The sequence below is a fragment of the Staurois parvus genome, unplaced genomic scaffold (genome assembly GCF_062004578.1).
Source record: "Staurois parvus isolate SC_StPar_1 unplaced genomic scaffold, SC_StPar_1.0 ptg000546l, whole genome shotgun sequence".
Taxonomy (NCBI): Eukaryota; Metazoa; Chordata; class Amphibia; order Anura; family Ranidae; genus Staurois; species Staurois parvus.
In genome coordinates this window covers 3,648,298-3,663,024 of record NW_028318342.1, presented here as the reverse complement: position 1 = coordinate 3,663,024, position 14,727 = coordinate 3,648,298, and the positions used below count along the sequence as shown (strand labels likewise).

Below are 14,727 nucleotides of genomic sequence, written 5' to 3'. Positions count from 1 at the left end.
GACTCGTTACATGTCATATGACCGCTGTGACCAACTATACTATGTTACTATGGTAACATTGTATTGCTTTGGTCACAGTGTGTTGAAAAAAAAAAATAGTAAAAAAAAGGAAAAATAATAGAAACATTTCAAAAAAATAAAAATTCAATTATTTTTATTTTTTTTACATACTCTTACCAGTCAGTGTCCCTGATCACCGCCACACCAGTTTTATAATAACACTGTACTGGACTGGTGACGATATGTTAAAAAAAGAAAACAAAACTGTGATTTTTTTTTCTTTTAATTTCTAAATTTTCTAAAAAATTGTAATAAAAAATTACAACCTCCAAAAAACTCACCATGCCTCTTACTAAATACCCTGGACTGTCCATTTTCCAAAAATGGGTAATTTGGGGGATATTTGTACTATCCTGGCCTCAGGAAATGAGATGGGCTGTCAGCACATCAGAATTGATTGTTTGGCAGATATATATACCATGGTTTGTGGACTCTACAACTTTCCTACAGACTAAATATTATACACTAATTTGGGGTATTTTCACCAAAGGGGTAGCAGGCGCATGGAATGGGCAGTCCACATAGTCTCTTCGATGACTGTGAAATCAGAAGTTGACAGGAGAGTGTGTAGTCTAATACACCCGGCGAGCTGTGATAGAGGGAAGCAATGGCTCTGAAGAGAAGCACAGCGCCTCTGAGTGTAGACTGCAAGACGTTTTAATGGTAAAACATAAGTTAAACAACTCACATATAAATTATAGTAAGTAGGCTCATAATGGGTTTAAACTGCACAGCACCTTGTTGCTGGGTTCAGGAACCATGAGCAGGATGCCAGCTGGACAGCAGCGAGCGCTGTAGAGATGGAGATGGAAACCCTAATGTAGAAGCCTGGCAAACCCCTGTGAACTCCGGAGCAGCGGCGATGGCGTGTGACGTCATAAGCATGCAACGCATTTCTGAGCTTATCTTTCTTGCAAATGTACACCCGTCTCCAGCATTCACTCTACAGACAAACAAGTCCGCTTTTGTCATAAGAATTAGTTTTTTAATACTCTCATACTATTCATATGTATATTTATCAGTCACTGTTTTCATGTTTACATAGTCCTCATACAGGTCTTAATACTTATTGTACAATATATATATATATATATATATATTCATATATTAATTTGGATAACGTGCATTTTTAACCCATTATGAGCCTACTTACTATCATTTACATGTGAGTTGTTTAACTTATGTTTTACCATTAAAACGTATTGCAGTCTACACTCAGAGGCGTTGTGTTTCTCTTCTATTTTCACCAAAGAAATGTAGCAGAATACATTTCGACCTAAATTTATGAAGAAATTGTATTTATTTGCAAAATGTTATAACATAAACGAAGACAAATGTGGGGGGTTTTTTCAAAGGTTTCAGTTTTTTTTGCTTATTGAAAAAAAACCCCAAAAAACTCAGTGGTGATTAAATCCCACCAAAAGAAAGCTCTATTTGTGTGAAAAAAAATTATACAAACTTTTTTATGGATACAGTGTTGCATGACCGCACAACTGTCATTTAAAGTGCGACAACACTGAAACCTGAAAATTGGCCTGGGCAAGAAGGGGGTAAAAGTGCCCGGTATTGAAGTGGTTAAAGTGCCCCCGTCCCCCTTACTCGCACGTAGTGGTGAACGCATACGTAGGCCACGCCCACATATGTAAACGGTGTTCAAATCACATGTGAGGTATCGCCATGAACATCAGAGCGAGAGCAATAATTCTAGCACTAGACCTCCTCTGTAACTTTACACTGGTAACCTGTAGAAATTTTTTTTGTTTACAAATGATTTTATTGTATAAAAGTAGACTGTAAAACAACAGTACATTTTCAAATAAAACTTTCAGCAAAAACAAGGCACTTTTGAATAGTACATTACAGAAAAGTATATTAACGTAAGAAAAAAGAGGAATAGAAAAAAAATTAGATAGCAAGCATATGAAATGTGTAAACAATGAGTTAGGTTAAATGATACGTCTGTCAACAGTATATGCCATTCAGCTTTCACTGGGAATGTAATTAATCATGCAATAAATGTCTATAATCCCTCCATGACTCCCAATTTTTATCAAATAAGTGCATCTTATCCAGTAAGGTATAGTGAATGCGTTCCATGAGCATTACAGTATCAATTCTGTGTAAAACGGAGTTCAAGGGTACAGTATTGGACTTCCAATGCAAGGCAAGTGGCAATACATATAGTATGTATCAATCTCATAATGGCATCAGAGACCCCCGGGATATGAGCCCCCAATAAACAGGTCTGCATAGACACCTGGGTACCCGCCAGTGAGGTAGCCACCTCAGATATCTTGCACCAAATCAAAGATATGGTCGGGCAGTCCCAAAATATATGAACCAAAGTTCCTGCATGGCCACAGCCCCGGAAACAGAAAAGGGATGTTTGTGGGAACAGTACATGTAGTCTTGATGGGGTATAATACCATCTGGTTAAAACCTTAAGGGCCGTCTCACGAACAGAAAGAGATCTAGAGCACTTACATATGTTATCCACCATGGAATCCCAATCCTCATTCGAAAAGGTGATACCACTATCTTCCTCTCAGAAATAAGACCCTCACCTCTGGGAGAGTCACAGCTGATACGTTCAAAAAAGGAAATCGGGGAGGATGGTATAAGGCCAAAATGTGAATTAAAAAAGTGTCTAATCTGTCGGTAACGATGGTACTCACGAAGAGGGATATCAAAAAACGTGCGTTGTATATCAAAACCTGTAGAAATTTTTAAAGAGTCACTCATGGAGATTTTTAAGTACCACAGTTTGACACCATTCCACGAGCGTGCACAATTTTAAAGCATGGCATGTTGGGTATCTATTTACTCGCCGTAACATCATATTTCATATTTTACAAAAAGTGGGGTATATATTGTGGTTTGTTTTTTTTAATCATTAAAGTGTATTTTTTTCCAAAGAATATATATTGTTTTTAAAAACGGTTCATTTCGGTTTCTGTTTTTGGCCAAGTGCATCCTGAATTTCCGGTTTCGGTATCAGAATTTTCATTTTGGTGCACCACTAAACCCAATACTTTTGGCAAGATAGTGTATGTAATTTAGGTATGTTTTGAAGCTTACCATAAATAGAAACATAACTTAACAAGTTAGTTAAAACTACATCGGTAGTTTATATTTTTATCCCATGTGGAGTTCTTGTTTAACTGGCCCATACAACAAAGTACAAGGCCCTCAGATCACCAACACTGGCCAAATTATTTATTAATCCAAAGCAGGATATACACATTCAGTTTTTTTTTTTTGGTCAACCAGTGGGTTGAATGAAAATAAAAATCTGACAGATCCCTGAATCAACACAAAAGATGTGTGATGCTTGTCTCCTATTGCGCCATTGTATTCTGACAGGGGGGCCATTGGCTGCAAGCATTGATTGAATACTGGTTTTCCAGCAAGACCGTTCCACAGAAGTCAGATGTTAGACTGGCTACTGTTGAACAGATAGCTGTACACATAGACCAGAAGCTGGCCGGTTCTCGCTGATCCAGTTTTCGGTCTGTGTATACTCTGCATCTGTCTGAATGATTCAGATGCTTGCAGTCAAACCCCTATATTACGCAAAGATTGTATGAAGAACGCATACACTTTCAATCCCAATTGTTCAATGATTTAAGTATTATTGGTTGGCTGAAAGAATTGTATGTTTACAATACAAAAAGAATATCACTACAAAACGTTTAAATTAGTAAAATTTTTCAAGTAAATAACCCCTGAACAGGATGTTACTTCTTTTGTTTGATACAGATGTCTATGCCCCCAAAAGCAGCAGTAGCAAAAGTATGGTTAGCATACATGATTAAAGCGTTATACCATCAAAAACATCAGAAAGAAAATGAAGGGAAACGCTAAGAACAACATGAGAGGCAAAAAACAATTCTATAGTTAACTAAAGCAAACTATGCTTGAGGATTTTATGATGGTGCTTAATGGTACACAGAAATAACCACATGAAATGCAGAAAGAGAATGACTCATAAACACAGGGAGGTGTAAGTAGCGTGAAAATGAGCCGTGATCGACACATGAAGCCACTCTCACTCTGTTATCAAACTACTGTGTTCTCTGTAGCTTCTATCCATCACATATCTAAACAATAATTTCTTTCTAAACTCAGTACTTTCCAGAAGCTTATTTGTAAACAAATTTATTCGTTCTAGGAGCTACTGACAAATTATGTAGTTTTATTTTCAGCACTATAATGCCCAAGATAATAAATGTAGATAAACACGTTTTCTTTACAAATGAAAATACATTTACAGGTGTTGAAGTTCTAATACAGATAATAATTTCAATTTTTTAAATGACAATCACAAAATCAACGCAGCCACGAGTAATGCGCTCAGTGGGGTACAAGTCACTCTCTTCTAAAAGCTTAACACTGGGTTAGAGTTAAAGCGTGAGGAGTCACACAAAGAGGAAGAAGCTGACAAAGCCGTGAAGGGGTTAAACAGACGCCCTCCAACGGTGCGCTGTCACCACTGGAGAGGCTTCCATCTAAGCCTGGTCTTCTATCAGGGTTTGTGGGCTGCAACCATTTGATTGGCCGAGCAGCGGTGGCGTCACATGCACATGGGAGACACAGTTTACGGCACGGGTATGCCGTTCCTTCACAGCACATGCACCGGTGATGTCACCAGCTGCTTCTCACTGGAATATATCCTAAACGGTGCATATTATGTAATTTTACCTACAGGTAAGCTTTATTATAAGCTTACCTGTACATAAAAATTGGCAAAAAGAGTTTACTACCACTTTAAGGCCTCATGTAAACTGGACATATTTGACGCTGCTCTTAGAGGGCGTCTGGCGGGGTTTTTTTTGCCTCTAAATGGCCCTGCATGTTAAATCAATAGATCCAAACAGGAATCTACCCTCTTTCAATAAATAATCCAGCTATATGTGCAACAACAAAATTTTCCCCATATAATTTCTACAAAATCATAAAGTCCAGTGTCTCTGTGATTTAAATCCAATAATATAAAGTCCAGTGTCTCAGTAAAGAAGAAAAAATAATAAAATTCAAAAAGTGTATTTCTTGCAGTGTTGATTGTTGTGAAAAACCTCAAAAATAAAGAAACTCACAATAGTGCATTACCATAATATCACACAAAAAAAAAAAAAAAAAAAAAAAAGGAAGTGTCACAGCGGCCATCTTTGTTGAGGAATCACTGGACACTCGAGTGTGGACTGCCTGGGAAACTGTGGGAACTGCCTGGTAATCCCCACTCAGTGGGGTTTGTCCAAAATTGTTTATATTACTTATGTTTTCAACTCCAAATGCAAGTGGATTTATTAAAACTTTAAACATATATGGAGGTACGTCATGCTTCATAGATCTATGTATGTGGAAGGCATGGTAATATCATCTTAACAGAAAGCGAAGGAGGAGAGGAGGATAAAGTTCCTTTGGAGGATTTCCAGATAATATATACAAAAGGCGTGAGTTCTATCTACTGTTGGTAAGGGTATATTGGCCTTACTCACTAGAAGTGTCACGTGTGGGTAGGAATCTCACTAAGTGGATCACTTCATAATTTTATAATTTATGAGCACGAGTGTTTTATTACCTTTCCTTTTTGGAAGGTTTTCACAAGTGTTTAATATATATTTTTTTCACTTAAAGGTTGCACAATTTTATGATACACATTTGTGTGTGCATGTATTATATATATATATATAATTTTTTTTTTTTTTTTTTGTGTGATATTATGGTAATGCACTATTGTGAGTTTCTTTATTTTTGAGGTTTTTCACAACAATCAACACTGCAAGAAATACACTTTTTGAATTTTATTATTTTTTCTTCTTTACTGAGACACTGGACTTTATATTATTGGATTTAAATCACAGAGACACTGGACTTTATGATTTTGTAGAAATTATATGGGGAAAATTTTGTTGTTGCACATATAGCTGGATTATTTATTGAAAGAGGGTAGATTCCTGTTTGGATCTATTGATTTGAGTTTAAGCTTTCAGGGGGTTGAAAGTCTTTTCCAATTTGGAATTAGTGTAGGTGAAAGGGTGTTTTTTGTTTTCACATTATATTTATATCATTTTCACATTATATTTATAGGCCCTGCATGTTAGCTTATGTGTCCATGCACACACAGGCAATTAGAGGAGTTTAGAGGAAGGGATGTTTAAAGGCAGAGAAAACCGCTGCCAGCGCATCTAGGAGTAGCAAGTTTTTGGAAGAAAAAAATGCTTGACGCATGTAAACCTGTGTAACGCAGGTTCTATGGCCAGAATATATTATTATTATGGCCAATTAATTTAAAGTGTTACTTAAACCAGGAACCAGCATTCACTACATCTGGTCTCTCACAGTACACAGAACATGGAAATGCAATTGTTTTAGGAAATATATACTGCTATACCTTTTCTCATTAGCAGTATAGAGCAGTGTTATGCCTTCTATCAGTGTCTGGACGAGCACTGGTTAAAGTTTGTAGGAAGTTTTCATTCTCCTCTGACTGTCCTATGAGGCTGCATGACCACTGACCCTCTGTTTGGACAGTGCTGACTGGCCCTGTGCTGATCACATGCACCATCCCCCCCCAAAAAAAAACCTCTCTAACAATACACACCAAACTAAGCATCTGAAGAGTTCCTCCTAAGGCTCTGTACTATCAGCAGATGGATTGTGCTGAGCAGAAGAATGGGAGGATTGGAGAAGACAGGATCAAACAGCTTTTTTACATATTGTGGAGGATTAACTCCTTAAGTTCCACAGTGAATAGAACAAGCATGCTTTCCTGCACATACAGACTGAATTTACTGTTGTGGGTTTAGTAACATTTTAATTAACGCCCAAGTACTCGTCACACCTAAACATATTACACAAGTTTACAAATGTAAAGCATTTTTTTTCTACCAAAACACCACTGCCAGGAGGAAAGGCATCTAGGAGAGATAGCAAAAATGTCCAGTGTGCATGAGGTCCAAGCATTTTCCTCATATGTTATATTGCCATGGTTCACAACAGGTTTGCAAACTTGTTATTTTACTGCATTAAATTAAAACAGATGAAATATAGCAAACAAAATGTCAGGTACACGTTTCAAAGAATAAATCCTTACAGCTCTTACAAGCTGTGTAATCTGATTTTAAATAACATAAAACAACAAGATACATCTTCCCATGCTGATAAGCCAGAGTATTACCTTAAAATTCTGCACTGAAGTTGCATCAAAAAAGCTCAGTAAAAAAGAAAATGTTTTTCTTAACTAGTTCCACTCTCTCGTCTTCCCAACCCCTCTCTACAGACCAAAGCAATTTTTCCATTTCTGCGATGGGCTTGTTTGTTCAGCAATAACATTGTCCTTAAAAATAAAGATACTTTTGACAATGTTGTACAATTATAACAAACAAAGCTTTCTTTTGGCGATACTGGCTTGCAAAAATGATATTTTTATGCAATCCAGAGACTATAAAATCTGACATGATCAATATGTATAAATATATAGGTGGTCCATATAGTGTACTTGGTGTGGATGTATTCACTTTCAGGTCATTACAGAGGGCAAGGGGCACTATTTACGTCTAGAAGAAGGGAGACTTAACCTCCACATACAGAAAGGACAAAAGGACAGAAGATAATAAACAAGCACTGTGCACTTCAATACATTTTTTTTTGCACTTGTGTAGCAAGTCCAGTGCCCATAGCTGGTTACATTTTACAAGCTAATAGCCAAAAAAAACCTTGATAAACAGGAGACCATAATCACAAATTGTTAAACATCATTCCATAAGCATACCACAAGCACAAAATTACTGATCACTTTACACCACTTTGGTATCACTGATCAAAACTTTCCCTTCAAAATGAATCAGTATATGGAAAAAGTGTTACCTTCAATTCTTCTCAGTGCTGTCAAACATGAGTCCCGGTTTGGGAATTCAAAGGGGCTGTTACAGGTCCGGATGGTGTCACATTCACATTTCCCATTGATAATATTACAACCCGTCACAAAATTTTCATTGCAAGGTTCAAATCCATGTAACTGGTCATCATCCCAATTTTCATCTAAAATATAAACATATAAATGAATTGAATGGCTTTAAATATATTTATATTAATACATTTAATATGAAAACATAGAAAAGCAGACACACTCTGTTCAGTGCAATTATAATGAAGTGTAACATACATGAATAATGATAGTACCTACAGTACCAATGTCATGATACAGTATATATGAAGGGTCTTCAAAAAGTTTCTGCGCATATGTTAAAAAGTATGGAAACTTTTGAAGAACCCTCGTAATAAATGTATTTGGGAATACAGCACCATGTCCTAAATGAGTTTAAGCCAAACTGCTGTTCACCTAAACCCCATAAGAATTTCAGAATATTTGGAAGAAAACACCAAGCCTGTGTTTTTATGGCAACAAATATATGACTGTATTAAAAAAAATATTTGCTGATATTATAAAAAAAGTCTCTATTGTGTGTTTAAAAACATTTATGGAAATAATTTTGTTTAATATACCTAGAGTAAGGTAAGTAAGTGAGGGCTTGTGCAGATGGTATTTTGAGTATTGTGCTAACTCCAGTATGAGTGGTTGAACACAGAACAGAGGATGAGGCTGCATCTGTCTTGCTTTGACTGCAACATGAATGGACTTCAATGGGACCTGCTGCATCCAAAGAAATGCAAAGCAATGCAAGTCAAGTGTGGCCTAAGAAAGGCCATCTACAACACACCAATAAAGTGAATTAAAATTTGCAGACTTGCATTCAAACTGCGCTGCAAACAAATGTTAATTTCAGAGAAACAACGCCCACTTACACAAGCCATATTAAAGAAACCAAGTGAAACATTACTATTGTAAGCTAAGCAAATCACTTAATTGCAGTGCTTGGCAACAAACACATTTTAGGTGCCCACTGGCTGCTCTGGCAACAGGGAAAGAATAAATGTGTTTGTTTTACAATACAGACACACTAAAAAAAAAAAAAGCCCTTTTGAAGACACATTGTAAACGTGTTCTACACTTTGTGTGTGTGTAGGGTAGTATGTTATCATTGTTTTACTCAATCCTTCTGAAATCAACTAATAAAAAAAAACCCACACTAACATACAGGGAAGCAACAGCACATATGCCACATCAATAGTGTTCTTTTCAGCATGATACATTTTTACTAGTTCCTCTGCAGGGGACAAAGAACCACTGCAACTGCAGCTGGTCAACTAAGAAAGAAGTAGAAAGAATTACACATTTCAAAGAGTTTAAACTGCATTTGTTTTTCAGCATATTCCCCTGCTACATTTATACACTTATTCCAGCGTTTAAGTAATGCCTGAAAAGCTTTGGCATAGAAAGATTTGTCAACACACCTGATCCATCCTAGGATGACCAGGTTTGCTTCATCATCATTGTGTTCACCATTCCCACAGAAAGATTTGTCTGTTGTGCAATTTCACAACAGGTTATGAGTCCATTATCCAGGATCAGGCTTTCCATGTGCTGAATGTTCACAGGAATGACTGCTGTGGGCTGGGAACCCCCATGGCTAGGATCGTCACTGACGGACGTACGGCCATCTTTGAAATGTTTACACCATTTGAATGTCTTACTGCGGCTGACTAACTCATTACCGCACTGTACTTGAAGTCTTCTGTAGATATCCACAGGTTTTTCGCCTTCGCTCACAAGAAACTTGATCAACACACGCTGTTCCAGGCATGCACTAACACTGTTGTCTGCCATCTTAACTGTCTCTGAACGGGCCCGTGACATGTGCGCACCCTATCAGTAATAGGGCACACTTGCCACTTACTACTGTGAGTAGCACCACCACGCTATCATCCCATTTTATACCTGTAAAATTAAAAGTCACAGTTTTACTTGTGTGTATATATATATATATATATATATATATATATATATACACATTATTTTTTTACATTATAAAAGGTGAGGTGATTGATGGACGCTATGGGGTTTATTTACTAAAGCTGGAGAGTCCAAAATCAGACTCCCTTCTGCATAGAAACCAATCAGCTTCCAGGTTTCATTGCCAAAGCTTCATTGAACAAGCTGAGGTTAGAAGCTGATTGGTTTCTATGCAGAAGGGAGTCTGATTTTGGACTCTCCAACTTTAGTAAATAAACCTCTATGTGTCACCTCGCATGCATTCATATCTAGGAGACTAAGGTGGAGACCAGTCCGAATTTCCAGGCCACTTTGGCAGGGTTGGTTCCGGACCGGATTTTGCGGTCCACTGATGACCACCAGCAGGTGGTATAAATAAAGCAGGACTGGAGCAAGATGTTGCTCTTGGCCTGAGACTGAGGGAGCCATACCTGAGAGAGCTGTGGATGAAAGAGTTTGCTTTGCAGAAGAAAGGAAAAGGTTTGCACACTGTTTTGTTCTGTTGGTGACAGGGAGAAGCCCTTCACCTGTGAGACTGTTTAGTTAGTGCCTGGATAGCAAGGATTTATTTTCTGTTCTGTTTTGTTTATGGTGCATGCAACCTTTTAAATTAAACTGGCTACAAGTCAGATTTTTAAGAAAAACCTGCTGTCTGGACTACCTTTTTCCCAGGGAAGGTGATCCCCCAATATATATATATATATATATATATATATATATATATATATATATATACACACACACACACACTATATTGCCAAAAGTATTGGGCCGTCTGCCTTTACACACACATGAACTTTAATGGCATCCCAGTCTTAGTCCGTAGGGTTCAATATTGAGTTGGCCCACCCTTGGCAGCTATGACAGCTTCAACTCTTCTGGGAAGGCTGCTCACAAGGTTTAGGAGTGTGGCAATGAGAATGTTTGACCATTCTTCCAGAAGAGCATTTGTGAGGTCAGGCACTGATGTCGGAGGAAAAGGCCTGGCTCGCAGTTTCTGCTCTAATTCATCCCAAAGGTATTCTCTTAGGTTGAGGTCAGGACTCTCTGCAGGCCAGTCAAGTTCCCCCATCCCAAACTCACTCATCCGTGTCTTTATGGACCTAGCTTTGTGCACTGGTGTGCAGTCACATTGGAACAGGAAGGGGCCATCCCCAAACTGTTTCCACAAAGTTGGGAGCATGAAACTGCCCAAAATGTCTGGGTATGCTGACGCCTCAAGAGTTCCCATCACTGAAACTAAGGGGCCAAGCCCAACCCCTGAAAAGCAACCCCACACTATAATCCCTCCTTCACCAAACTTTACACTTGGCACAATGCAGTCAGGCAAGTACCGTTCTCCTGGCAACCGCCAATCCCAGATATGTCCATCGGATTGCCAGACAGAGAAGCATGATTTGACACTCCAGAGAACATGTCTCCACTGCTCTGTCCAGTGCTCTGCTGAATCCAGTGGCGGTGTGCTTTACACCACTGCATCCAATGTTTTGCATTGCACTTGATGATGTACTGTTTAACAGCTTCAACTCTTCTGGGAAGGCTGTCCACAAGATTTAGGAGTGTGTCTATGGGAATGTTTGACCATTCTTCCAGTAGTGCATTTGTGAGGTCAGGCACTGATGTTGGACCAGAAGGCCTGGCTTGAAGTCTCCGCTCTAATTCACCCCAAAGGTGTTCTATCAGGTTGAGGTCAGGACACTTTTGGCAATGTAGTGTGTGTATATATATATTTATATATATATACACACAAACACACACATATAGTCACCTGCAATAATTAGGCATTTACGACTACCTGGCTTCTAACAAATCTAGTCTTTCTGTAAATCTTCCAAGGCTGCCCCCTGTGAAAATGTAAATACAGTGGGGATCGAAAGTTTGGGCACCCCAGCTAAAAATTTGTATTAATGTGCATAAAGAAGCCAAGGAAAGATGGAAAAATCTCCAAAAGACATCAAATTACAGATTAGACATTCTTATAATATGTCAACAAAAGTTAGATTTTATTTCCATCATTTACACTTTCAAAATAACAGAAAACAAAAAAATGGCGTCTGCAAAAGTTTGGGCACCCTGCAGAGTTAATATCTTGTACTGCCCCCTTTGGCAAGTATCACAGCTTGTAAACGCTTTTTGTAACCAGCCAAGAGTCTTTCAATGCTTGTTTGAGGTATCTTTGCCCATTCTTCCTTACAAAAGTCTTCCAGTTCTTTGAGATTTCTGGGCTGTCTGTCACGCACTGCTCTTTTAAGGTCTATCCATAGATTTTCAATTATGTTGAGGTCAGGAGATTGTGAAGGCCATGGCAAAACCTTCAGTTTACGCCTCTTGATGTAATCCCCCGTGGATTTCGAGGTGTGTTTAGGATCATTATCCATTTGTAGAAGCCATCCTCTCTTTAACTTCAGCTTTTTCACAGATGGCATCAAGTTACCATCCAAAATTTGCTGAAATTTTATTGAATCCATTTTTCCTTCTACTCGTGAGATGTTCTCTGTGCCACTGGCTGCAACACAACCCCAAAGCATGATTGATCCAACCCCATGCTTAACAGTTGGACAGAGGTTCTTTTCATTAAATTCTGTGCCCCTTCTTCTCCAAACGTACCTTTGCTCATTCTGGCCAAAAAGTTCAATTTTAACCTCATCGGTCCACAGAACTTGTTTCCAAAATGCATCAGGCTTGTCTATATGTTCATTTGCAAAGTTCAAACGATGATTTTTGTGGTGAGGACGTAGAAGAGGTTTTCTTCTGATGACTCTTCCATGAAGACCATATTTGTACAAGTATCTCTTTATAGTGGAATAGTGTACCACAACTCCAGTGTCTGCCAGATCTTTCTGGAGGGATCGTGCAGTCAAACGTGGGTTTTGAATTGTTTTTCTCACAATCCTGCGAGCTGTTCTGTCTGATATTTTTCTTGGTCTTCCAGATCTTGCTTTGACTTCCACTGTTCCTGATGACTGCCATTTCTTAATTCCATTCCGAACAGAGGATATTGACATCTGAAAACGCTTTGCTATCTTCTTATAGCCTTCTCCAGCTTTGTGAGCGTCAACTATTTTCAGTTTCAGTTTTCTAGACAACTGCTTAGAAGAACCCATGGTGCTGATTGTTGGGGCAAGGTCAGATGAGTCTGGGCATTTAAAACCTTTGAGATTGACATCACCTGGTCTTCCCAGACGATGATTGAGAACAATCCATGACACTGGCAGGTCCCAGCTTGGCAAAGGGGGCAGTGCATGCTATAAATTCTGCAGGGTGCCCAAACTTTTGCAGACACCATTTTTTTGTTTTCTGTTGTTTTGAAAGTGTAAATGATGGAAATAAAATCTAACTTTTGTTGACATATTATAGGAATGTCTAATCTGTAATTTGATGCCTTTTGGAGATTTTTCCATCTGTCCTTGGCTTCTTTATGCACATTAATACAAATTGTTAGCTGGGGTGCCCAAACTTTCGATCCCCACTGTAGATCAGAGTTCAGATGTAAATAATGCAATGGCTATTACTCCTATCCTAAGTCCTGGCCATTCTAAAACACACCTAGCAGCATTACAGGAAACACGAGGCAGTTTAGATCTCTAACACATAAACCAATCATGACAGCCATTACCAAAAGAGAGAGAATTACAAACTCAGATAATTTAAAAAACTATCCTCAGTCAAATCAGAAAAGTGCCAACAAACATTGGGAGGATGTGTATGGCAGACAGCCACCATTTCCTGACATCTCCTGGCTCAGCAGTCTTGAAGAACAAAAGTAATACACCATTTGTATTTTTTGGCTTATGGGTATTTTTGTTTTACTGGCAGAAAACCCGGCACTCTGTTGCACCCACTTCCTAATTACAAAATGTGCACATCTGCCTGATGCTGATGTACATGTCTGTACAAAACACAAGGATTGTTCGACTACCTGAACAGGCAAGCACAGCTGGCTGCCATTTAGGGCTCATTTATGTATGTTTCAGTGCATTTTACAATTCAGGCAGAATACATATACAAATGAAACCCCATTATTTTGCTCTAGCTCATTTCTCCTACCACAATGTTTTCACCAAGCTAGGAAAAAGGACATCAAGCTGCATTTTATGCATAGCCCTACATGATACCATGCATGTCTTCTGAGCAAGCATCAATGTGAAATGTATGACATGGCTGCTACCATGCATGTAGCATTGTGAATTTTATCTGTTCACATTGTAAATACGCAGAATTTAATATGAGTTATCAGTGAATTCTGTCACAGTGTTATTGAAACTTGACAGAAAAACAAAAATACAGTCTGTCTACTTCACATATTTGAATCATTTTTCAGTTATGACTTTTGATTAATTTTTCTATGAATTCTAATTCTGCTTGCTATCTGATCTTAGGCTTGTTTACCGACAAGGTTTCTGTGTCCTCTACCCTATACCTTTAGCTTGTCTTTTAAATTCTGCCAGCAGGTATCATAAGCTACAAGCAATCTGATACAAAAACTTTAGGAATCAATATATACTGCCAGCAGGTGGAACTTTGGGTTCCTTTTCACACATGATCATTTCCCCCCTTTACCCTGTTTTTTTTTTCTTACAAAGCTCAGTAGCTTAAGCGGACATTTACACACACAAGCAAATGAGTCAGAACAGTAATTCATCCTGCTCTTTTTCTCAGTCTGAGGTTTCAAAGAGAGACTACATGCCTGAAGATAGATTACTTCAGCAGTACATTTTTCTCATTCCAGACTCTATGGGACTTGTGTACTGCCTGCATTAAATGTGCAAAGC

General features: G+C 38.3%; 1 protein-coding gene across 1 annotated transcript in view; it reads right to left on the bottom strand.

The window, feature by feature from the left end:
- The window catches only part of CRIM1 (cysteine rich transmembrane BMP regulator 1), a 1,025,033-nt gene that overhangs the window by 871,638 nt on the left and 138,668 nt on the right, over positions 1-14,727 (bottom strand). The window contains exon 2 of the mRNA XM_089690902.1: positions 7,930-8,103. Coding sequence (XP_089547028.1) covers positions 7,930-8,103 — 174 coding nt within the window. The remainder of the gene's footprint in view (positions 1-7,929; positions 8,104-14,727) is intronic.